The sequence below is a fragment of the Ranitomeya variabilis genome, chromosome 2 (assembly GCF_051348905.1).
Source record: "Ranitomeya variabilis isolate aRanVar5 chromosome 2, aRanVar5.hap1, whole genome shotgun sequence".
Taxonomy (NCBI): Eukaryota; Metazoa; Chordata; class Amphibia; order Anura; family Dendrobatidae; genus Ranitomeya; species Ranitomeya variabilis.
Window position 1 is genome coordinate 193,026,837 of NC_135233.1, and position 26,807 is coordinate 193,053,643.

Genomic DNA, 26,807 nt, shown 5'->3' on the forward strand with positions numbered 1-26,807 from the left:
TTATTGTGTCATTGGATCCCTACTCAATCGGCGCTGGCTTCACTGCCTCCGGTAAATCCGATATCAAGAGGACGTCAGAGCTGCGGCTGGCCGCTCACTTCATTCTGATGTTTACCCCAAGGCAGTGATGCCAGCACGGATGGAGCGCTGGTTTTGGGGGAGAGCAAGTGCCAACGCCGCTGGAAAGGCACCGATGGCGAGTATAAGTGTTGTCATTTTACTGGGGAAAAACATGGTGGATGAGACGGGGTTGTCAGAGTAGTGGATAACCCCCTTTAAATGCAGGGGGCAGGAGTTTTCATGAAATTACATATACTGCTTTTCCAATTACACGCAAATTTTCTGCACAAAAATACACAGCAGAGAAACTGAAGCATTTTCACTACATGTGAACACAAGCTTAGGGTGTAAAAGGAGCAAATAAGGTCTTTAAGAATAAAGCCGTCTCATCACTAAATGAAAGGTGAATGGTGTAAAAAGATTAAAACAATTCTTAAATTGCCATTTGTTCATTTTGTGTATCAAAAATCAATTGTAATGAGGTGGATAGAGTCACTTTAGGCCCCAACTCGCCTTGGTCCCGGCTGGGTCTCAGTATTTTAGGCATGCACAAAAATAAAGTCAACCACACTTTTGTGCACCACTAAAAAGATAAGACATTGCCGAAAAGAGGCCAAGCGGAATCAAAAACGTCTCCATCTGCTCGTTACATTGAATGGTTCCAATTGAATCCTTTACTGTGCAGATTTAGATGGAAACCCCTGCAGTGTAGAGAAATGTGAACCCAGCTTCACAAGTGATCCAATCGGTTATTTACCCCAAAATATTACAATTAAAACTTTCAAAACCCCCCAAAACAAAAAACAAGCCCCCACTTAGGTTCACTCAACAGAAAAGTAAAAGGTTTACACATGGTTGGTAGAACAGGGTTTCCAAAAAAACAGCTAGCATCCACATGTTTGGCATTACTATATGGGGTGCATATCTCCAAATGCATAAGCTGGGCACTACAATGTATGGGCACTACAATGTAAGGGCACTAGAATGCAAGGGTACTACAATGTATGGGCACTACAATACATGGGCACTACAATGCAAGGGCACTACAATGCAAGGGCACTACAATGTATGGGCACTACAATACATGGGCACTACAATGTGTGGGCACTATAATGTAAGGGCACTACAATGTAAGGGCACTACAATACATGGACACTACAATGCAAGGGTACTACAATGTATGGGCACTACAATGCAAGGGTACTACAATGGCATTTTTGCTATTTTCATTGTTCCAAAAATACACACCCAGGAGGTCTGTGGAGCCAAAATAATACTAACACCCATAGAGGATTTCCAAGAGGGGTACAATTTCTAAAATAGGATCACTAGTGGGGATAATTTGTGTTTCTGGGACACCTGAGTCTTTGCAAATTTTACCTGCAAACTATTTCAGGAAAATCTGCTAGCCAAAAGTCAAATAACGCACCTTCCTTTCTAGCCCTGAAGTGTGGCCAAACAGGTTTATAACCACATATGGAGTAGCGGCGCATTCGGAAGAAATTGTCTAACAAATTATGGGGTCCATTTTCCACTACTACCCCTTGCGAACACAAAATATCTGGGGCTTAGACAATATTTCAGTGATGAAAAGGTCAGTATTTTTAGTTTTATAGCCCATGATATAAAATTCTGTTAAACACCTATGGTGTTAATATGCCCACTGCACCTCTAGTTTTTTTAAATGGGGTCACTTATGGGAGGGTTCTGCCAATGTAACGTTGTACACATAAACCATTCCAGTGCAATATGCACTCCAATATGGCGCTCCTTCCCCTCTGAGCCCTGCTGTGTGACCAAGAATTAGCTTTTGACTACATATGGAGTACTATGGAGAAATTTACACAACATACTGGAAGGTTCATTTTTTTGTGCTACCCTTTTGAAAATGAAAAATTGGGGGCTAAATCAACAGCTTAGTGGAAGAAAAAACACATTTTACATTTTTATGTCTCATTGCTACAAAATTCTGTAAAGCAATTATAAGTTTTAGATGGTTACTACACCCAAAGATTAATTCTGAGGTGAGTAGTTTCCAAAATTGGTCACTTATGGAGGTTTCAGCTGCTCTGTCACCTCAGGGGCTATACAAATGAGACTGTCTGTAGTCTATTCCACCCAAAATTGTGACCAAAAAGTCAGATAGCGTTCCTTTCCTTCAGTCATTTCCAATCACATATAGTATCGGACCCCACAATTTGTTGTGCAATTTCTTGTTTTATTCTTACAGAAACTGAAAATCTGAAGCTAAATCAACGTTTCTATGGAAAAAAAAGTCATTTTTCACATTCCACTTTGCATGATTTCCTGGGAAGCACCTGAAGGGTTAAAATGACTGAATGCAGTTTTGAATATCTTGAGTGATGTAGATTTTACAACTTGTCAGGATTTTGTTTTTACATATAGGCCCCATAAAAAGTTTTTCTTTTTTGTTTTACATTTTATTAAAAAAAAAAAAGAAAACTTGCTGCTTAAATCAATATTTAAAAAAAATGATGCTAACATAATTGGTAACATTTCCCATGTCTACAACATGTTGGCTTTAAAAAAAAACAAAAAAACCCCATTCATATATTTTAAAGGATGTTAATTATAAATTTAGCAGCAATTTTTCCCATAAAAAAAAAATCAGCAGCTTATTTTTAGCGACTGATTAAGCTCCCAAATAGTTCTGGAGGAGCTTATTAAAACCCCATCTCCACATTCCAAAACTGAATTTTACCACTTCCCTCTGCAGCCAGTTCTCATCAAATTTTTCAAACCTGACTGTTGCTACTACAGTTGTGTGAAAAAGCGTTTGCCCCCACTCCTGATTTTCCTATTGTTTTGCATGTTTGTCACACTTAAATGTTTCCGATCTCCAAGCAATTATAAATATTAGACAAAGGTAACACAAGTAAACACAAAATGCGGTTTTTAAATGAATTAATTAAAAAGAAAACCAAACCTACAGGGCCCTGTGTGAAAAAGAGATTGCCCCCTAAACCTAATAACTGGTTGGGCCGCCCTTAGCAGCAACAACTGCAATCAAGCATTTACAATAACTGGCAATGAATCTTTTACAACACTCTGAATTTTGCCAACTCATCTTTACAGAACTGTTGGAATTCAACCACATTGGAGGTTGGCATGAACCGCCTGTTTAAGGTCATGCCACAGCATCTTAATCGGATTAAAACCAGGACTTTGACTAGGCCACTCCAAAGTCTTAATTTTGCTTTTCTAAATATATTCAGAGGTGGACTTGCTGGTGTGTTTTGGATCATTGCCCTGCTTCACAACCTAAGTGCGCTACAGCTTGAGCTCATGAACAGGTGGCCGGATATTCTCCTGGATTTGTTGGTAGTCAGCAGAATTCATGGTTCCATTTACCACAGCAAATCTTCCTGGTCCTGAAGCAGCAAAACAGCCCCAGACCATCACGCTACCAACCACCATATTTTACTGTTGGGTATGATGCTCCTTTCCTGAACTGCGGTGTTACTTCTACGCCAGATATAATGGGGCATACACCTTTCAAAGAGTTCAATTTTAATCTTGTCAGTCCACATAGTATTCACCCGCCAAAAATTGGATATCAAGATGTTTTCTGGCAAAACTCAGAAGAGCCTTTATGTCCTTATTGCTCAGCAGTGTTTTTCGTCTTGGAACTCTGCCATGCAGACCATTTTTGCCCAGTCTTTCTTTTTATGGTTAAATCATGAACACTGACCTTAACCCCTTCCTGACGTCGGACGGGATAGTACATCCGACGTCAGGTCCCCTGCTTTGATGCAGGGCTCCGCGGTGAGCCCGCATCAAAGCCGGGACATGTCAGCTGTTTTGAACAGCTGAAATGTGCCCGCAATAGCGGCGGGTGAAATCGCGATTCACCCGCTGCTATTAACTAGTTAAATGCCGCTGTCAAACGCAGACAGCGGCATTTAACTACCGCATCCGGCCGGGCGGCCGGAAATGACGTCATCGCCGACCCCCGTCACATGATCGGGGGTCGGCGATGCTTCAGTATTGTAACCATAGAGGTCCTTGAGACCTCTATGGTTACTGATCGCCGGTAGCTGTGAGCGCCACCCTGTGGTCGGCGCTCACAGCACACCTGATTTTCTGCTGCATAGCAGCGATCTGATGATCGCTGTTATGTAGCAGAGGCGATCGAGTTGTGCCTGCTTCTAGCCTCCCATGGAGGTTATTGAAGCATGGCAAAAGTAAAAAAAAAAGTTAAAAAAAATGTGAAAAAAATAAAAAAAAACTAAAAGTTTAAATCACCCCCCTTTCACCCCAATCAAAATAAATCAAACCTACACATATTTGGTATCGCCGCGTTCAGAATCGCCCGATCTATCAATAAAAAAAAGCATTAACCTGATCGCTAAACGGCGTAATGAGAAAAAAATCCGAAACGCCAGAATTACGGTTTTTTGGTCGCCGCGACATTGCATTCAAATGCAATAACGGGCGATCAAAAGAACGTATCTGCACCATAATGGTATCATTAAAAACGCCAGCTCGGCACGCAAAAAATAAGCCCTCAACCGACCCCAGATCATGAAAAATGGAGACGCTACGAGTATCGGAAGATGGCGCAATTTTTTTTTTTTTTTTTTTTTTTTTTTTAGCAAAGTTTGGAATTTTTTTTCACCACTTAGGTAAAAAATAACCTAGTCATGTTAGGTGTCTATGAACTCGTAATGACCTGGAGAATCATAATGGCAGGTCAGTTTTAGCATTTAGTGAACCTAGCAAAAAAGCCAAGCAAAAAACAAGTGTGGGATTGCACTTTTTTTGCAATTTCACCGCACTTGGAATTTTTTTCCCGTTTTCTAGTACAACTCGTCCCGCAAAAAATAAGCCCTCACATGGCCAAATTGACGGAAAAATAAAAAAGTTATGGCTCTGGGAAGGAGGGGAGTGAAAAACGAATACGGAAAAACGGAAAATCCCACGGTCATGAAGGGGTTAACTGAGGCAAGTGAGGCCTGCAGTTCTTTGGCTGTTGCTGTGGGGTCTTTCATGACCTCTTGGATGAGACCTTGCTGTGTTCTTAGGGTAATTTTGGTCGGCCAGCCACTTCTGGGAAGGTTCACCACTGTTCCACGTTTTCGCCATTTGAGGATAAATGGCTCTCACTGTGGTTTGTTGGAGTCCCAAAGCTCCAAAAAAGGCTTCTTAACCTTTTCCAGGCAGATAGATTTAAATGACTTTGGTTCGCATTTATTCCAGAATTTCTTTTGATAGCAGCATGATGTCTAGCTCTTGAGGATCTTTTGGTCTGCTTAACTGTCAGGCATGTCCTATTTAAGTGATTTCATGATTGAGAACAGTAATCACACATTTTTGTGGCTAGGGAATTTGAACTCTGCTTCCCAAAGCTGTGATAAACCACAGTTAACTTATGTTTTTAGGAGGGGGGGGGAAATCACTTTTTTCACCCAGGGCCCTGTAGGTTTGGAATTCTTTCTCCCCTAATAATAAAGACCTTCATTTAAAAACAGCATTTTGTGATTACTTGTGTCATCTTTGTCTAATATTTAAATTTATCTGGTGATCTGAAACATTTAACCCATTACTTGCCAAATTAAAATTTTTACAAGTACGGATTTTTCAGAAAAGGGCGTCCCAATATTCAATTAAAAATGACAATGACATGATTTCCTATTTTGAAAACATTCATTTTACAAACACAACACAAAAAATTGGACCTAATTATAAAAATTATAAAATCTTAGTTGCTCGAAGCTAAAGATTAGGCATCCCAAAAAAAGGACATTGGTAGATAATGGGTTAAGTGTGACAAACATGCAAAGAAATAGTATTTGTCCGCTTCCTGATTTCCTATTTCACACAACTGTACATATCCCAGTGATCCTGAGACTTTTTTCAGGACATATTATACTTTATGTTAGTGGTAATTTTAGATTAATACGATCTGCGTTTATTTCTAAAAAAATATTGTAAATTTGACAACATAGACAATTCTCAATTTTTTTATCTTTGTCATACCACCTAAAATAGTTAATAAATAACATTTATCGTACATCTACTCTATATTATGTGTACAAATTTATAGGTCCATTAGGCAGATATTCAAAGTTCAAAAATTGAGAATTTTTCTGAATTGTCAAATTTCTGATATTTTCATAATTGAATCCTATCAACCTAAATTTACCAATAATAAAGAACAATGTGTCGAGAAGAAAAAAAAGTCTCAGAATCACTGATGGCTGTAGAAGAATTTTAAAAGTTAATACCATGTAAAATGACACGTCAGAGTTAGAAAAAAATGGCATGGTCAGTAAGGTGAAAACGGGTTTCGGAAGGAAATGGTTAGAACGAGAGAATCTGAAAAGTTGGTAATGGGGGGATGGTTACATATACGGTAATTCACAAAAAGCCATATGGGAACTGAATCAGTCCCTAAAAATTAGGTCACAAAGTTTGTAGAAAATGTGAAAAACCATTGCCAAATTTTTAAGTAATATATCGTCCCCAAAAATAAACTTCTATATAAAAAAATCCAACACAAAGTAGATATAGTGCTTTGAAAAAGTATTCATACCCCGTAAACTTTTTCCCTATTTGTTCACATAACACCCACAAACTGAAAACCCAAATCAAATACATTTATGTGATACCATCACAAAACGGTAAGTAATTGTGAGAGGTAATGAAATAATACAAGGTTTTCTAATTATTTGAAAAATATAAATCTGAAAATTGAGGGGTGCATTTGTATTCAGCCCATTTACTCTAATACCCCTAAACAAAATTCGGAGCGACCAATCACCTATAAAAGTCACATCATTAGTAAATTGAGTCCATCTGTGAGTGATTTTTTATCAGTATAACTACAGATGTTCTATGAAGGTCTCAGAGGCTTGTGTGTCGTCGTTGAGCCCACCAGACAGGTCAGGGATAAAGTTGTCGAGAAGAGTAAAGCAGGGTTAGGTTATACAAATAAAATAGCCCAAGTTCTGAACGTGAAAAAAAAAGCAGAATATGTCACGGGGCAGGAACACTTTTTCAAGGCACTGTATATGGTAAATGTTAACTGTTGGCTGATGCAAAACAGTAACAGTTTGAAAATTGCAAATTTTCCATATACCGGTAGTTTGAAAATGTCAGGGTTTCTTTTTTTAATATGTCGTAAAGTACGCGTCATAATAAAACAAATCTTAGAATCAACTTAGTAGGTAAAAATATTTCAGAGTTATTGCCACGCAAGATAACCCACATATGAACAAAACGGGGCCGGTGTCCTTGAGTCCAAATCAGCGGCGTTACACAAGCGGTCATTTTCTGATGACACATTCCCATTGTACCATAAGTGACAACAATTGGAAAAGTCCTCAAATAAAAAAGGCCATTATTATAATTCAGATCTGTAGCTGTGATTAAAGAGAACCCGTCATTAGATTCATGCTGCCTTAACCAAGGGCCGCATCAGACAAATAAAAATGAGCATATAGGGTCCTGCATGTTGAGACCCAACAAGTCAGGTGAGGTCCCTGCCCAGCTTCTCCTTGCCCGGCTACGGTTGGGGAAGCCAGCAGATCTTATCTGACTAGTCCGGGCTCTCTCTGAAGCCCCCGGACGGCTTTCCCATCGGCGTGTCCTCTGACACGCAGCCACATTTCCACGTGCGCAGCCACGCTCAGATTCCTGCAGCCTGTAGTTCGAGCAGCATGAATCTAATGACAGGTTCCCTTTACACTCGATGTGCAAACGTTTGTGTTTCTGCACAAATAACATCGCATATATAAATACATACATGGCATATAAAAAGGTGGAAAAAAAATACAGGGAAAAAAAACTCCTAAAATTGTAACAGGAATATATCCCGCTTTTTACCTTCAGATGTACTGCAGTTTTTGTCCACCCAAACAAGTATATCTATACACAAACACATTTTCGGAGAGACATGCACACATTCTGCAGTCTGTAAGTCAAGTAAATACAAAATGTCTACAGAAAAGAAAAATATAGAAAAATCATAATTACAGAGAAGTTGTTAAATAAGGGAATAAAGTCAATTGTGTTTAGAGTGACCCTAACAGTGGCACGATCGATATAGTATTCCCGATACCTATATATTGCAGCTTGTTCCAAATGGTGTGAAGGAAAATAGATATATTTTTTGTTTTTTTTTGCCATTTCTCAGCTTCATTTGTCAGGACAGACAGCGCTTCAATCACATTACTTCAGATATAGAGTTTGTATCACTTCATAATGTCCCAAGTCGAGGTGGCGGGAAATGAATTTCTAGAAGATCCTTGGAGAAGAAGGGGGAAACGCAAGATGCTGGTGGAGCAGAAAAGGTCTCTCCGGGACTGTGCTTTCTGTGGCAGAAGGTGAGTATACATTACAGGACTCGCACCATACCAATAAATAAGAGGAGACGACTAGAACGAAAAGCAACAAAATGAATATTGACATTAAATGTCAAATGAGTCGGTGAAAAGATATTGGAGCTGAAAGAAGATTAGGCAATGATTTTGAAGTCTATGAAATATCAAAAGTTTCTTTCAGCCGTTCCCACCCCCATCCCACAATAGGTCCATGAAATACTGTCACATCATGATATGCCTCCTGCGGTGGAGGGCCAGATGATCGGAACGAGAGAAGGTTCGGTCACAGTTCGTACAAATGAAAGGTTTAATGCCTGTATGTTTACGGAAATGTCGCGTCAACTCGTCTGATCTGGCAAATTTCCACGTACAACCCTCCCATGTGCATTTGTAGGGTTTTTCTCCTAAGAAGAAAAGAAATACAAAAGGTTAGAAGTGCTCCATGCTAAAGCCATCCATGCAATAATCTAAGCGTTAGACATAAAACCTTCCACGTATTCATTACTATCCAGAAAGGCACCTGTGTGTATCCTCCTGTGGGCTTTTAGGTGTGAGCTCTTGGTATATACTTTATCGCAGCCTTCAAAATCACATTGATGAACTCTCTTTTTCCTTGCATCTGGAAACCCTGCTCCACTGGGATGCATCCGAAAGAGGCGGGAACTGGAGGAAAAGCAGCAGTTTTAAAATCATTAATATCTCCAACATTGAAATTGCAACATCAAGAAAGAAAAGTTGTGGAATTACTGAAATCACAGGTTGGACTGACAGGTTACTGATCAGCAAATGATGAGAAAATGGAAACAATGTCTCCATGGCTGCAGCATCTCCAGACTTGTCTTCCATCGAACACGTCAGGGACGTCATTGCTCAGTGATTATGCAGGAGCTGCCAGCAGAGGATTTTGATGATTTGCCCAAGTGCATTTAGAGGCAGAACCTTCTTTGGACAACCATTAATAATTTCCCTAATAGACATGGCTGTAAGTGCAGGGATTTCTGCACGTGACACTCATACTCGACATCGAATAAATCGAGAGGTTTTGAAAATGTTGTTTCCATCTAGTGATTTGATCATTCACACATTTCCATCATTCCTTGACTGACGTCACAGCATTTAATCTTAATTATCCAGACGTCTATTCTCAGTAAGTCAGGAGGCATAGACTTATCTATATGTTAACTTTTAAATTTGTGTTTGTTCTTTGGTTGGTCAAGGAAAGAAACTTTTGATAGTATAAGCCTGTAATATTGACTTTTAAGTTGACAATTGTTGTAACATATTGTGTAGTTATCCCGGAAGACAGAGACGCAGGGTAATTGAACAATAGCTGTTTGCTAATATGTTGATTTCACATTGTCCAGGCCAGTTTGTTGACATCGAAGGGTAAACTATAGATAATCAAAATGCGTGTTAACCTCATCACCCCTTCCCCTCTGGAAGATGGCTTAAAGGACAACAGTTGTGAACTAAAAAAAGGGGATATGCCTCTGTAACAAGTTACCCAAGAGATCCAGTGATCCAAAGAACCAGACACGCTTTACAAAACCACATATGGAGCAGTATATGGGGCCCATTATATATGGAACAGTATATGGGGCCCATTACATATGGAGCATTTTATGGGCCCGTCACATATGGAGCATCTTATGGGTCCCATTACATAAGGAGCATTATGGGGCCAATTACATATGAAACATTTTATGGGGCCAATTACATATGGAGCATTATATGGGGCCAATTACATATGGAGCAGTATACGAGGCCCGTTCTACTGTATGGATAAATATATAGGGTCCATTATAATGTATGGAGCATTATAATGGGCACATTATTCTGCATAGAGCACTATGTGGTGTCCATAATACTGTATGGAGGACTAATCTGTCCTGTTTCTGAGCTATTGACAACATTCATGTAATGTAAAAAGTGAAATCTTTGGCATTGTACTATACCTACATCTATCTGTGCATCATGGATTGTGGTATGTGTTAAAGGGGCCCACTGAGACTCTTTCTCCTGGGGCCCACGAAAACCTGGAGCCGGCCCTGTCATCTTCCTAAGCTTGTTGTTACCTTCTCTCTGTGCATGCCACAGGTGGGGTAGTCGGCCCTAGAACCTCCCAAATCACAGCTGATTTTAATCCCAGAGAGTCAGCAGAAGGGTGAGACTCTGTAATTTGCACCATCTTGGGCATTTTGCTGGGACTGTTCTATGTGTTATTTGACTGTTTTGTGGTTCAATAAAGTATTGCCACACCGTTTTACCCTCACCCTGTGAGGTCTGAGTAACATTACACCCACGGTAAAAGGAGAGCAGGGCGTTGAGCCCTGGTCCTTGCGTTTTCAGGCTGACCCGGTGTCTCCACAACGACTTCCATTTTTGGTGTTGCAATTTTCAGCATTGAGGAGTGCAGAAATTAAAAAAATAAAATAAATTGTGAATGCCCAAATGAAGATGACCAAAATAATTTCCTTGTCCTTATTTTCATATCAGTTACTAAGGTATGCGAGTGGGACAATCACCACTTCGATGATTTATTAAGCTGTTCATGCTCATTTAAACCCCAACATCACTAAATACAAATGTCATCCAAAATAAGAAAAAAAGATGGAGAACAAGAACTCAGTGGTAAATCACTTTTGTCTTACCTAGAGTAGACTTTCAAGCACTTGTATTGTCTTATATTTGCACGTAGTAAGTAACGCAACAGGTAGCCACATCTCCACAATAACCTCAGCTCAGCCACATCATCGAAATAAAGAGCATGCACACCGCTGTGCTACATACAGTACATACATATATACATACACACACAGCTATGCTACATACACACACACAGCTATGCTACATACACACACACACAGCTATGCTACATACATACATATATACATACACACAGACACAGCTATGCTACATATACCCACAGCTTTGCTACATACATACATACACACAGACACAGCTATGCTACACACACACACAGCTTTGCTACATACATACATATATACATACACACAGACACAGCTATGCTACATACACACACACACAGCATACATTACCACATTTTGCGCACACTCTGCTGACATCATTATAGTCTATGGCCTCGAATCCTGTTTTGCGGAGGGGGTTCGGACACAAGCCCTCAACAGGATCCATGAACGTGTAACTATACGCAATGTGAAAGCACCTCAAAGCAGAACATTTCTCCTTGTGGACAGTGCTCAGCTGGAATAAAGCACGTAACTCCCAAGTCATATATCAAGGACAAAAAAAAACTCATGAGTATATTACAACACTGAAAGGAGGAAGGGAATAATCCACCAGAGAGTATAATCCTTTTTAAAAAAAATGCATTTTAGTAAATATTTATCTCCTAAAATAGACAATGGGAATCGGAAAACTACTGGACACCAAACAAGCAGGTGCAGAATGTTACCAATATAATGCAAAATCCAGAAATAATCAATGATCAAGCAAGTCAAAATATTGAAGTGTAGCCTAAAGTAAACAGATTGGTAGCAGAATTCAAAAAAGTGCAAACAGCAATTTAAGAAAATAGTAATAAATATAGATATGGTGACAAAAAATGAATGTCTACCACATAATGTTAGATCAAGCTGCCAAAATACACAGAGCCACTGCCCCTGCTTGTTTGGTGTCCAGTAGTTTTCCGATTCCCTTTGTCTATTTTAGGCTTCTTTTACACTTACCGTGGTTTTGTGACCCCAATAGATTTCTATGGGGCCGCAATAATTCCACGGCACGCCATATGGCCGTGAGGGCCATATTTAAGGCAGTGAAAAAATATTGAGCCTGCTCGATATTTTTCACGGATTACGGACATGGCCCCCATTGAAAATCAATGGGGCTGCAAAAACAACAAAAGCTTGTGTCACGGGTTCCTTCTCCAGTATCACACAATCAACAGAGCAAGAGAATAGTGAACAATTCCAAGACCTTTATTTAGGCAAAACACGAAAGGTCCATATATATACGATCCATCACACAAAGGATTAAATAATCCAGAACACGAATACAGTTCAGTTACAGAATAAAAGTCCAACAATCCAGCACAGAGGATAACAGTCCATATTCCCTTCTTTCTCTCTGATATGCTCTTCACATCATGGTTCCACATCAGACTGATCTCTGTGTCTCACCTCCCTGATATTTACAAGTCTCCCCCCTCATTCACAGGCCAGGAGGGGGAAGGTCTCAGGGGCTCGTTGTTTCAACAAGCTAGGTCAACATGTCATTAGCATATTAGCAAACAACATTATTCACTGACCCTGTGGAGAGATAACAATACAGAACTGTGGGGAGAATATCAGATGGCAAATAACAACTCATCCTACAAGATACAGTAACACCATGATAATCAGTAAGATAGAAATATACACAAAAATGATACCCACATAGCATATCACACCATCACAGCTTGTTTTTGCAGTGCCCCGTGACTTCCAGTTTTGTGGAACGCTGTTTTTTTTTCCAATACTTTTGCCATAGTATTGGAAACCCGAAAAACGTCGATCCGCAAGTTTTTTGTGGTCAGTTATTGCGGCAGACCGTGAAAATTGCGGTAATAAAGCCCGCACAAAGCACGGTAAGTGTAAAAGAAGCCTTAAAGGGAAGGTGCCATCAAAAAAATTTTTTTTACAGAAATTGTAAAAATTTAAAGAATTAATGTTTACATTTTCTTAAAAATTATTATCATTTGTTTATAATTTAGTAAAATATGAAAAATAATTTGAAAAGTTTTGGAATTTCCACTTTTAAACACTAGGGGGAGCAGCTGCTGAAATTTCAGAAAAACCTCGTGTACAACAAGCTCACATTACAGCACTGCAGTAATTATGGGCGGAGTCTGCTGACGTGTGTGATGTCTCCTCTCCTTCCCTTCTGGGTGTCTGCTAAGGGATAAGAGAGGATGAGATTCAGGAACCCAGTGAGCAGCCATTTTGTTGGTGACTGCAGAGCAAGGCTGCCGTCACACTAGCAGTATTTGGTCAGTATTTTACCTCAGTATTTGTAGCCAAAACCAGGAGTGGGACAATTAGAGGAGAAGTATAACAGACACATCTGCACCACTTCTGCATTTATCAGCCACTCCTGGTCTTGGCTTACAAATACTGAGGTAAAATACTGACCAAATACTGAATGTGTGACGGCAGCCTTAGGCTACTTGCACACTAGCGTTGTTGGCTGTACGTCGCAATGCGTCGTTCAGGAGATAAAACACATCCTGCAAAACACATCCTGCAAAGTTGTCTGCAGGATGTGTTTTTTCCCCATAGACTAACATTACCGACGCATTGCGACGTATTGCCACACGTCGCAACCACCGTGCGACGGTTGAGTCGTGTTTTGGCGGACCGCCGCCACAAAAAAAATTACATGTAACGGTTTTTTTGTGCGTCGAGTCCGCCATTTTCGACCGTGCATGCGCAGCCGAAACTCCGCCCCCTCCTCCCCGGACCTTACAATGGGGCAGCGGAAGCGTCGTAAGACTACATCCGCTACCACGTCGGGCATTTCTTTCACAGCATGCGTCGGTACGTCGGCCCGACGCACTGCGACGGGCCCGTACTGACGCTAGTGTGAAAGCAGCCTTACACTGACAAGTAGACAGTCACCGAGGATGGCAGCCAGCAAGGATTCTGGGAGATATGTGGTGGAGGGAGCAGGGTGACCGCAGCGCAGAGTATTTCAGGAGAGCAGTGTGCTGGTCTATGGGGGCCCCCTGTTTGGTGCGCGGAGCAGCCAGGGATTGTACATAGAGCACTGTCTTTTATACACATGGATGGACAGTCTGCTCCACAGAAATCCAGGAAACATTTCTGCGGATTGATGGCCTGTTCTGATCCAGACTTTGCATGCTAAGACCCCATTCCCCTCCTCAGATCCTGTCTTCTCCATCCTGTCCTGGTGATGTGTGAAAGTGAGACGACAGGCGAAGTACGGGGTGACGCTGGGAAGGAAATTTAGCCATATAGTAACAATAAAAATGAGACCCCTCTCTTCAGCAGCCTGACCAGCCCTGACTGCACCTAACTGGAGGTCATGCTGCCCCCTCTATTACCCCAGACCCGCGAGCAGGTGCTCAGCCAGAACCACCATAGAATGGGTCCGCTTTCTGAAGATAATACTGCCATAGTGTTCTCACATAATACTGCCATATAGCTCACACATAATACCGCCATATAGATCACACACAATACCATCAAATAGATCACACACAATACTGTCATACAGTTCTCACATACCACCATATAGAGCACACATAATACAGCCATATGGATCACACACAATACCATCATACAGTTCTCACATACCACCATATAGATCACACATAATACTGCCAGTGTTCTCACATAATACCACCATATAGATCACACATAATACCGCCAGTGTTCTCACATACCGCCATATAGATCACACATAATACTGCCAGTGTTCTCACATAATACCACCATATAGATCACACATAATACCGCCAGTGTTCTCACATAATACCACCATATAGATCACACATAATACCGCCAGTGTTCTCACATACCACCATATAGATCACACATAATACCGCCAGTGTTCTCACATACCGCCATATAGATCACACATAATACTGCCAGTGTTCTCACATAATACCACCATATAGATCACACATAATACCGCCAGTGTTCTCACATAATACCACCATATAGATCACACACAATACCACCGTATAATTCTCACAATACTGATCAAGCATAATCACCACCATACAGATCACATAATACCGTCATATAGATCTCACATAATGCCATAATACAGCATGACCCCTGCAGCTCCTGTTATCGCATGCATTGAGTTGTGTGTGTAATGGGGAAAGATATGCAGGGGGGAGAGGAGTGCCTGAGAGGATTAGATACACGGTTCACCAGACAGTATCACACAGGATAGGATTAGATACATGGCTCAGCAGTCAGTATCACACAGGAGAGGATTAGATACACGGCTCAGCAGTGAGAGGATTAGATACACGGCTCAGCAGTCAGTATCACACAGGAGAGGATTAGATACACGGCTCAGCAGTCAGTATCACACAGGAGAGGATTAGATACACGGCTCAGCAGTCAGTATCACACAGGAGAGGATTAGATACACGGCTCAGCAGTCAGTATCACACAGGAGAGGATTAGATGCACGGCTCAGCAGTCAGTATCACACAGGATAGGATTAGATACACGGCTCAGCAGTCAGTATCACACAGGATAGGATTAGATACACGGCTCAGCAGACAGTATCACAGGATAGGATTAGATACACGGCTCAGCAGTCAGTATCACACAGGATAAGATTAGATACACAGCTCAGCAGACAGTATCACAGGATAGGATTAGATACACGGCTCAGTAGTCAGTATCACACAGGATAAGATTAGATACACAGCTCAGAAGACAGTATCACACAGGAGAGGATTAGATACACGGCTCAGCAGTCAGTATCACACAGGAGAGGATTAGATACACGGCTCAGCAGTCAGTATCACATAGGATAGAATTAGATGCATGGCTCAGCATAGTATCACAGTATAGGATTAGATGCATGGCTCAGCAGACAGTATCACACAGTATAGGATTAGATACACGGCTCAGCATAGTATCACACAGGAGAGGATTAGATACATGGCTCAGCAGTCAGTATCACACAGGATAGAATTAGATGCATGGCTCAGCATAGTATCACAGTATAAAATTAGATGCATGGCTCAGCAGACAGTATCACACAGTATAGGATTAGATACACGGCTCAGCATAGTATCACACAGGAGAGGATTAGGTACAGGGCACAGCAGACAGTATCATACAGGAGAGGATTAGGTACATGGCACAGCAGACTATCATACAGGAGAGGATTAGATACACGGCTCAGCAGTCAGTATCACACAGGAGAGGATTAGATACACGGCTCAGCAGTCAGTATCACACAGGATAGAATTAGATGCATGGCTCAGCATAGTATCACAGTATAGGATTAGATGCATGGCTCAGCAGACAGTATCACACAGTATAGGATTAGATACACGGCTCAGCATAGTATCACACAGGAGAGGATTAGATACACGGCTCAGCAGTCAGTATCACACAGGAGAGGATTAGATACACGGCTCAGCAGTCAGTATCACACAGGATAGAATTAGATGCATGGCTCAGCATAGTATCACAGTATAGGATTAGATGCATGGCTCAGCAGACAGTATCACACAGTATAGGATTAGATACACGGCTCAGCATAGTATCACACAGGAGAGGATTAGATACACGGCTCAGCAGTCAGTATCACACAGGAGAGGATTAGATACACGGCTCAGCAGTCAGTATCACACAGGATAGAATTAGATGCATGGCTCAGCATAGTATCACAGTATAGGATTAGATGCATGGCTCAGCAGACAGTATCACACAGTATAGGATTAGATACACGGCTCAGCATAGTATCACACAGGAGAGGATTAGGCTACGTTCACATTTGCGGCCTGCGCCGCAGCGTCGGGCGCCGCAGCGTCGCCGCATGCGTCATGCGCCCCTATATTTAACATGGGGGCGCATGGACATGCGTCGCACTTGCGTTTTGCGCCGCATGCGTCCCTGCGGCGCCCGCGTCCGGGCGCAGAGGACGCAGCAAGTTGCATTTTTGCTGCGTCCAAAATCAATGAAAAAAAGGACGCAAGCGGCGCAAAACGCAGCGTTGTGCATGCGTTTTGCTGCGTTTTTGTTTGCGTTGTGCGTTGCGGCGCCGACGCTGCGGCGCACAACGCAAATGTGAACGTAGCCTTAGATACACGGCTCAGCAGTCAGTATCACACAGGATAGAATTAGATGCATGGCTCAGCATAGTATCACAGTATAAAATTAGATGCATGGCTCAGCAGACAGTATCACACAGTATAGGATTAGATACATGGCTCAGCATAGTATCACAGTATAGGATTAGATGCATGGCTCAGCAGACAGTATCACACAGTATAGGATTAGATACACGGCTCAGCATAGTATCACACAGGAGAGGATTAGGTACAGGGCACAGCAGACAGTATCATACAGGAGAGGATTAGGTACATGGCACAGCAGACTATCATACAGGAGAGGATTAGGTACATGGCACAGCAGACTATCATACAGGAGAGGATTAGGTACATGGCACAGCATAGTATCACAGTATAGGATTAGATGCATGGCTCAGCAGACAGTATCACACAGTATAGGATTAGATACACGGCTCAGCATAGTATCACAGTATAGGATTAGATGCATGGCTCAGCAGACAGTATCACACAGTATAGGATTAGATACATGGCTCAGCATAGTATCACATTATAGGATTAGATGCATGGCTCAGCATAGTATCACACAGGAGAGGATTAGGTACAGGGCACAGCAGACAGTATCATACAGGAGAGGATTAGGTACATGGCTCAGCACAGTGTAGTGATAGATACACGGTCTGATGTCCTTGATCAGTGGCTGCAGTGAGAGGCAGGGTCGGGTCGGAGCAGCACAGAGATTCTCCCCTCCCCCCCCTGTTACCTCTCTGCAGCTCCTGATAGAGGACATCAGACCCCAGCACTTCACCCTCTCTAGCGATTCTAGAGATTGAGCCAGGGCACCAGGCAGCAGAGGACAGGGAACGGCCGACTGCTGACAGTGTGAAAGGAGAGGCAGCTGGAGCTGCCCCTCCAACAGCACAGCTCTCAGTCACAGTGGAGCTCACACACTGTGGGCTGAAGAAACATGGCGCCGACCTCCTGCCTCTGCTGTGATGTGGAGACAGCCCAGGGGGCGTGGCCAGATCAGAGCAGGAGATAACGCGGTCGGCTCCCGACTGCTGAGTCCTATGCACAGGGCTGCCGTAAATGCAGAGTGGAAATGTCGTGCTGGGACTCTTACACTCCTGCAAAGCAAAATGGCGGCGCCCAGTGGCTGCAAAAATTATTAATAATAAAAAAGATATTAAGGTTAAAAAAAATAATTTTGTATTAAAGATAATTGTTTATATAAACAATCATTTTTAATACAAAAACAAAATTGCGGCACCTTTCCTTTAAAGAGATATATTTAATAAAATTACTTTTTAAAAAAAAGGATTATATACTCTGGTGGTGGTTCATTCACTTCTTTCTTTCAGTGTTGTAATGTGCTCAGCCGGAGTAAGGAGACTTAAAGGCCATGGAATGCTTCACTAGGAATTTAAATACGCATATTGCATCTCCTGAAGGAAAATGACTAGATCACTGGCACCACCTACTGAATGTAACAATCATAAGTGAACTATCGCCCTGTATTAGATGCAACATTTTCCAATTGGACCCCATCAGTGCTGTCTCGATTTTCCTTCACTTTTGATATTTAAGTCTTAAAGCAAAGTAAAGAGATAGAAATCAATTTGGTTTTACCTGTGTGGAAGGCTCTCATCACTGTCGCTGTTTATCTCCACTGGAGAATCAGGCTCCACTTTAACTGAAAAATAAAATCGATTCCCTTTAAGACACGTGCTCAGAAATAAATCCGTCAGTAAGGATCGTCCCTCCTGAAATCCAGATTTTTCTTAATATGTAAATGAGCTGTTCAGATCTCTGGGCCGGACATAGATCTCCCTGAGAATCTGCCTCCAGGGATTTTTTTTGTAATGACAGGCATTACCAGTGTGAGACATGCAGGTAGATCAGGAGATCAGACTGTCAGTCATTACATGTCTCACACTGGTAAAGCCTCCTTTCATTTATAATAATCTCTGGGGACGGATCCTCAGGGAGATCTATGTCCTTCCCAGAGATCCTAACAGCTCATTTACATATAAGAAAAACATGGATTTCTCTGGGATAAGACCTCAGATCGCAGAAATTAAGGTGCCCTGTTATTATCAGCTCCACTCCCTTCTGGCAGAGGCAGATGATGGCTGTGTACCATTATCTGCCAGGAAATATGCTAGTTACTTTGAATCTGACCATTGGCAGCTGATGAGGTACACATGTCACCTACTGAGGTATTTAAGACTACAAAATTAGTCATTAGGGAAAATTGTGGCATCAACAAATGTGATCCGGCTCATACTTATAATGGAAAAAGAAACAAAACACTCACAAAGGATGCAACAAGGGATTCAGGAAGTGTGTGTGTTCTGAATAGGTTTCCCCCTTGTAAAATAGCACCACCTATGCTCCCTTCCGGTGCTGGCGCCGTTCCAGTGGCTCCCCAGGGATCACATAACATTGTCACGCGATCCCTTCGGCCAACCAGGCTTCACGCTCCCTCCTTCGGACGAATCGCCTACATAGCAGCCGTAGCTTTTGCTTTCTACGGATGTATATCATTTGTCTGAAGGAGGTGACACTGAAGCCTGATCGGCCTCAGGGATCACGTGACAATGTTATGCGATCCCCGGGGGAGCCACTGGAACGGAGCCAACACCAGAGGGGAGTATAGGTGATATTATTTTATAAGGGGGAAACAGATTCACAAGGGGTTACCCTTTAAAGAACCAATATATAGCAATTCAGGAAGTGTACAATATTTGCTCATTCGGTCTTACAAAAAAATGGAATAAGAAAAAAAAAAAAAAAAACGTAATGTACCGCCAAATGGTACCAATAAAAACCTTCAACTCATCCTGCAAAAAATACAAGCCCTTATTCAGATCTGTCATCAGTAAACAGAAGAATAGAGGCTTTTCACATTACTAGTAGATCAAAAGGTGCTGGAAGAGAGACATGGCTTCCAAAAGCCAATCCAGTGAAATCCATAGCACAAAGCCATATGGCGTCTTCGGAGCTGTGCGGCGTGCCAGAACCACCGATAACCTCGACATGCACGGCACTGCTGCAGAGGGGGGAACCACTAAAGGGCGGCCAGGACTTAATGGTTGATGGCTTATCCCCGGATAGATTACTCAAATCTCTGGTTGGCACTCATGCTCGAAGACAAAGGGAGCGCTGTAGCCGTGGACGTCACGACAAACTGTAGGGTAAAATACTACAGAAGCCACATGAAGAAGCAACTGAAAGTGTTAATGGTATATGAGCATATGGCAATAGTAAGGACACGATATTTCAGTCTGTCCCAGACTAGTCATAGTCAACGTCCCATGATCCCCGGCCGATATAGGGGCCAACTTGCCAATAACATTTGAGCTGTGGTATTTTGCACTATTGTATATGAGATCAGTGGCGGTCCAACACCCAGCACACCACCGGATCAGCAGAGCCCCACCATGTGCCCAGAGTAGGACCATGTACACAGTATTCGGAAAAAGAAGAAGTACGCGCCCCAATTACATATCCACAGTATGGGTGCAGGCAGCAAAGGATCCGGTACAGAGACCCTCAAAACTCCAAGGAGGGGAATGTGAGCACAATTCGTCTAAGATACCGGCACAACTACGAAGGGATTCCCTAGGTGAAGCCGTTTCTGGGAAAAGCCGGTGTTTTTTTTTACATGGTGTCGATGGTGGTTTTCAGCTTATTGAAAATAAAAATGTACTTTATTTTTTGAATGTTAAAATAATGAAAATAATAAATAAATATAAAATACGATACGGTATATGTAGTAAGAAGAAAAAGAGAAAATAGAAAGCCAAAACAGTTTTTGGTTGTCCAACTTCCCACAAGAAACGCAATACTAAAGTGACCAAAACCAAACTGTATGAAAAAATTAAAACCTCAGACATCCATGAGGAATAATATAAAGACAAAAATTATATAAGAAAAGTTAGTTTTCAGGGAAAAAGAAAAAAAAAATACTTTTTTCTTTTATTAGAGTTCTGATTTTTTTAGCCACTAAAAACCGCAACAACAAAAAAATTCCATTTTTTTTTTTTTTTTTTAATTACTGTATACTAAATGCCCCTCCAAAATAAAGTGCAGAAATGAGTATTTTCTTTTTACCAAAAAATTGTCTGCATCTTTTCAGTGGATGCAGAGCTACAAATACACAAGTGGTAATGTCTCCTCGGAGACGATTTCCTGGAAGTCATACCTGAGTATGATAAGCCAAAGAGTCCGGGGTCAGACGGTGACTGGTCGGCTCTGGAATCGGAATCTTCCATTTCAGACGCTGGAGATTTGATCATTAAACTGTGGGTCTTTCCTGTAATCAATATAACAAACACACCAGTAAGGTCACAACAACAACAATATGGAGATACAGCGCGCTGGAAGCTTACAATCAAAAATATATATAAGGCCAGGCACGTACAACTCCTGTCATATCGCTCCTCTACCAGACGTGTAATTAGGGAATTATTCCGCTCAATAGTTATAATGCAACAAGAACTGAAAACAAGTAAAAGGATTGAAAAAGCCAAATAATGATCAAGTCTTATCGAATTAAGCATTCTAATGAGTAACCAGCAGAGGGCAACATTGTACTGTCATTCCCAGGACATGGCTGAGCCAAGAGCCAAACACAGGACTGTAGTCACCCAGTTTCCTCGCTCAGAGGGTCACACTGGGGCATGTCCACACACAGCCTCATACAGTCACATTCCCGGGACACATCTGAGCCAAGAGCCGAACACCGCACTGTAGTCACCCAGATTCCCCACTCAGAGGGTCACACTGGGACATGTTCACACACAGCCTCGTACGGTCACGTTCCCGGTGTAACAGGCCAAAGTAACCCCGTCCCAGATTAACCCCGGGTATAATTTGGCCTAGGCCAGAGTATACCCCGGGGTATAAACTGGCCTAGGCCAAACTATACCCAGGCATAAAATGGCCTAGGCCAAACTATACCCCGGGGTGTAAAATAGCCTAGGCCAAACTATACCCCTCCAGGCCACATTATACCCCCCAGGGTTAAAGTGGCCTAGGCTACATTTAACCCTGGGTATATTTTGGCCTAGGCCAAACTATACCTAAGGATGTAAAACAGCCTAGGCCAAACTATAACAGGCCACACTATACCCTCAGGCCAGACTATAGCCTTTTACTGGTTGCTATGGGATTTTACATGGCCACTTTATCCTAGCAACGCCCTGGATACGGTTGGAAAAGGGGTTTATCTACCTTGGGGGGCACCCTCACAGCACTGCGGGGAAGCCGGGGAACCCTTTTACTGGTTGCTATGGGATTTTACATGACCAATTTATCCTAGCAACGCCTTGTATACGCTTGGAAAAGGGGTTAATCTACCTTGGGGGCACCCTCACAGCACTGCGGGGTGGGTGGGGATCCCTTTTACTGGTTGCTATGGGATTTTACATGGCCACTTTATCCTAGCAACGCCCTGGATACGGTTGGAAAAGGGGTTTATCTACCTTGGGGGCACCCTCACAGCACTGCAGGGAAGCCGGGGAACCCTTTTACTGGTTGCTATGGGATTTTACATGACCAATTTATCCTAGCAACGCCTTGTATACGCTTGGAAAAGGGGTTAATCTACCTTGGAGGACACCCTCACAGCACTGCGGGGTGGGTGGGGATCCCTTTTACTGGTTGCTATGGGATTTTACATGGCCACTTTATCCTAGCAACGCCCTGGATACGGTTGGAAAAGGGGTTTATCTACCTTGGGGGCACCCTCACAGCACTGCGGGGAAGCCGGGGAACCCTTTTACTGGTTGCTATGGGATTTTACATGACCAATTTATCCTAGCAACGCCTTGTATACGCTTGGAAAAGGGGTTAATCTACCTTGGAGGACACCCTCACAGCACTGCGGGGTGGGTGGGGATCCCTTTTACTGGTTGCTATGGGATTTTACATGGCCACTTTATCCTAGCAACGCCCTGGATACGGTTGGAAAAGGGGTTTATCTACCTTGGGGGCACCCTCACAGCACTGCGGGGAAGCCGGGGAACCCTTTTACTGGTTGCTATGGGATTTTACATGGCCACTTTATCCTAGCAACGCCTTGGATACGCTTGGAAAAGGGGCTTATCTACCTTGGGGGCACTGTCGCAGCATTGCATGGAGGCTGGGGAACTCTTTTCCTGGTTGCTAAGCGATTTCAAATGATCAATCTAAGGTACTTACACCATGTAAAACCCTATAGCAAGCAGGGTGCCCCCAAGGTAGATAAACCCCTTTTCCAAGCATATACAAGGCATTGCTAGGATAAAGTGGTCATGTAAAATCCCATAGCAACCAGTAAAAGGGTTCCTCGGTGTAACAGGCCAAAGTAACCCTGTCCCAGATTAACCCCGGGTATAATTTGGTCTATGCCAGAGTATACCCGGGCATAAACTGGCCTAGGCCAAACTATACCCCGGGGTGTAAAATAGCCTAGGCCAAACTATACCCCTCCAGGCCAGATTATGTAACTAATCTGGGGTTAAAGTTGCCTAGCCCAATTTATACCTCTCAGCTCATATTATACCCCAATGAAATCATTTGCATTGAGTGATATACACAAGAATTACTTAATGCTTCAACATTTTATTGAGAAACCAAACTGACAATTCTTAAAGAGTACCTCCCACTATACAAAACTTTTGCCCATGGCAAAAGTAGTTGTAAAGGGGGGTATTTGTAATGCATATGCATTACAAATACCCCCCCATTTTATAGTTACCTTAGGGGGGCTGCCCGATTACCCCCCCTCGCTAACCGCCGCTGCCCGTCTCCTGGTAGACGGGGTCCCCCTCCTGCCGCTAGGTGGCGCTGCCTCTCCATGCGCCGACGTCACAGCCAGGCGCCATAGAGGAGAGCGGCACCTGGCTAGTGCCGTTGGAGCTTGTAGAAGCAGAGCCAGCACCACCTAGCGGTGGGAGGGGGGGCAATAATTTCTCATTAGCTATAAGTCACTTATCATGCAATGCAATTATCTGGGGCAACAAATCGCCCAACAGTCATTCTGTGTATTATGACATTTAGTCTAGCATGTCCTTGCTACCAAATTAACGTTTAAAGCTAAACACTGATAACAACATTGAAATGATCGTGCTTATTTTCAAGATACAGTGCATGTTCAGTTGTTGACTGCAGATTGAAGCTTGCAGGATATGTCAACCAATCCATGGAGTCACCGACGTTTGTGTAGATTATTATGTCGCAACTCAACAGATTCGCCGTGGTCATGATCTCTGCATCAGTTGCCCAGACTCCATCACGAGAGATTCCAGAGATGTTCACATATTCATTCACATTTTGGTTCAAGTAGTCCTGTAGTTTTTTTGTCAAGTCAGTTTTCATATGGTGGATGACTTTATCTCTGAGAAGGGAATGGTTGTCCTCTGTTCCTGTCAAGATGTAGCTGATGGCCCGGAAGAAGCAGTTTCCATCACCTTTGGTTTTATATGTACGCCGTGGTTGTTCAAGGTCTCGTCTGCATCCACAGTATACAACCTTACTAAACGTAAGGCCAAGAGTGGTGCTAAGATACTTCCTTCTTGAACTTGGTAGTAGGTTGAAAGCCTTAGTTTGCTTATTTTTCTGTGTGGCAGAGTCACTGGAATAATCATCATCGGATGGTGGAGAAGCCTCTTTATCCTGGTAAATCTTTAGGTTGCTGGTGTGGTATGTGTTGCTTAATATCTTGCCAGTTTTGTTGTTCTTAAGTTTTACTGGTCCCTTGGTCAAGGATTCCACAACTAAATAAGGTCCAATCCAGCGTGGTTCCATCTTTGAACCTATGCGTTGAATACGGCGCTGATTCTTGATATAAACTATGGTACCAGCAGTGATTTCTTTGTTGCTTTTGTGTCGGCGATCAAAGGCACACTTCTGGTGTTCTTGAGCAGAGTGGATGTTGGTACTGACGTCTGAGTGCAGCTTTTTAAGAATGCTTGACAGTGTATTTAGCACATCAGGGGTGGCATGATCTGAAATGGGCATGGGATCCACCGTATCATCTTTTGAGGGATTAAGGTCCATGGGAAGCTTGGCCTTCCGTCCATACATGACCTCAAATGGAGTAACCTTGGTTGAAGCATGCACAGATGTGTGATAGGCAAACAGAACACCAGGGATGAATTGATCCCAGTTGTTTCCTTGGTCATTGACAAGCTTACTAAGAGCTTCTTTAAGTGTCCGATTATCACGTTCCCGCTGGCCATTTGTTTGTGGGTGGTATGCAGATGAAATACGGTGATCTGTTTGAAAATGTTCCATCAGGTTGTCAATGATCGAGTTTACAAACTCTCGTCCCTGGTCGCTAATCAGAGTCTCCATACAGCCAAGGCGACAGATAACGGAGTACAAAAAATTTGCCACTGACTTGGCACTCTTATCTGGGACAGCTGTTGCTTCAGTCCATTTGGAGAAATGATCAGTGGCAGCAACTATATATTTGTTGCCATTTGATGTTTCCTGAAGAGGGCCAATCATATCAATCCCAACTAAGCTCCATACTTTTCCAGGCACTGATATACTGTTGAGTGGTGGAGCTTCCTTTGTGATTTTGGGATTTATAACAAAACATTTTTGACAGGCTTTCACATACTGGTGAACGTCATTTTTCATTCCCTTCCAGTAAAACCGGTCAGAGATTTTGGCTAAAGTTTTATCTCTGCCAAAATGGCCCCCAGATATTGGGTTGTCATGACAGGCCTTCAGGATATTTGGCAGTCGACTTTTAGTAAGAACCTCCTTTTCCCTATGATAAACAATTCCTCCTTGGGCTCGATATGGCTTTGCTGTTTGTCTAAACTGGGACTTGGCATTTGCACGTTTCTCAGGAGGTAGATCGTAGGTATACTGAGGGTACCTTTGTTCTGTTGCAGTGTAGAATCTCAAAAGCTGGTCATACAATTGATCTTCCATGGTTGTCAAAATTGGAAAAGATTTGGTGTCATAGAGAGCAGAGAGGTGTCATAGAGAACATACAAAACAAGTTATCATTAACTATGCACTGACAGGACAGCGCCATCTACTGTCAGTTCAGATCTGCACACTTTTCAACAAATAAGCAATAGGGTGAGAAAAACAGTGAAGTGATAACATTATGGCCTAGAGAAATACTATAAAAACTATTTTATACCCCCTGGTATAAAGTTTATCCCCCGGGGGTATACTATGGCCTAAGTCAGCTTTTGAATTTTTGTGCTGTTTCCTTCCTCAGTAAAAGGGTTCCCCGGCTTCCCCGCAGTGCTGCGAGGGTGCCCCCATGGTAGATAAACCCATTTTTTAAGCGTATCCAAGGCGTTGCTAGGATAGAATGGCCATGTAAAATCCCATAGCAACCAGTAAAAGGGTTCCCCACCCACCCCGCAGTGCTGTGAGGGTGCCCCCAAGGTAGATTAACCCCTTTTCCAAGCGTATACAAGGCGTTGCTAGGATAAATTGGTCATGTAAAATCCCATAGCAACCAGTAAAAGGGTTCCCCGGCTTCCCCACAGTGCTGCAAGGGTGCCCCCAAGGTAGATAAACCCCTTTTCCAAGCGTATACAAGCCGTTGCTAGGATAAAGTGGTCATGTAAAATCCC

General features: G+C 42.6%; 1 protein-coding gene across 2 annotated transcripts in view; it reads right to left on the reverse strand.

The window, feature by feature from the left end:
* Window positions 1–8,467: 8,467 nt before the first annotated feature.
* Window positions 8,468–26,807, reverse strand: part of KLF8 (KLF transcription factor 8) — an 83,387-nt gene continuing 65,047 nt past the window's right edge. For both annotated transcript variants that reach the window (XM_077283353.1, XM_077283349.1), the window contains exons 3-6: window positions 21,419–21,529; window positions 18,841–18,904; window positions 8,926–9,068; window positions 8,468–8,809 (exon numbers count right to left, since the gene is read on the reverse strand). In XM_077283353.1, coding sequence (XP_077139468.1) covers window positions 8,628–8,809; window positions 8,926–9,068; window positions 18,841–18,904; window positions 21,419–21,529 — 500 coding nt within the window. In that variant the 3' untranslated portion in view covers window positions 8,468–8,627. The remainder of the gene's footprint in view (window positions 8,810–8,925; window positions 9,069–18,840; window positions 18,905–21,418; window positions 21,530–26,807) is intronic.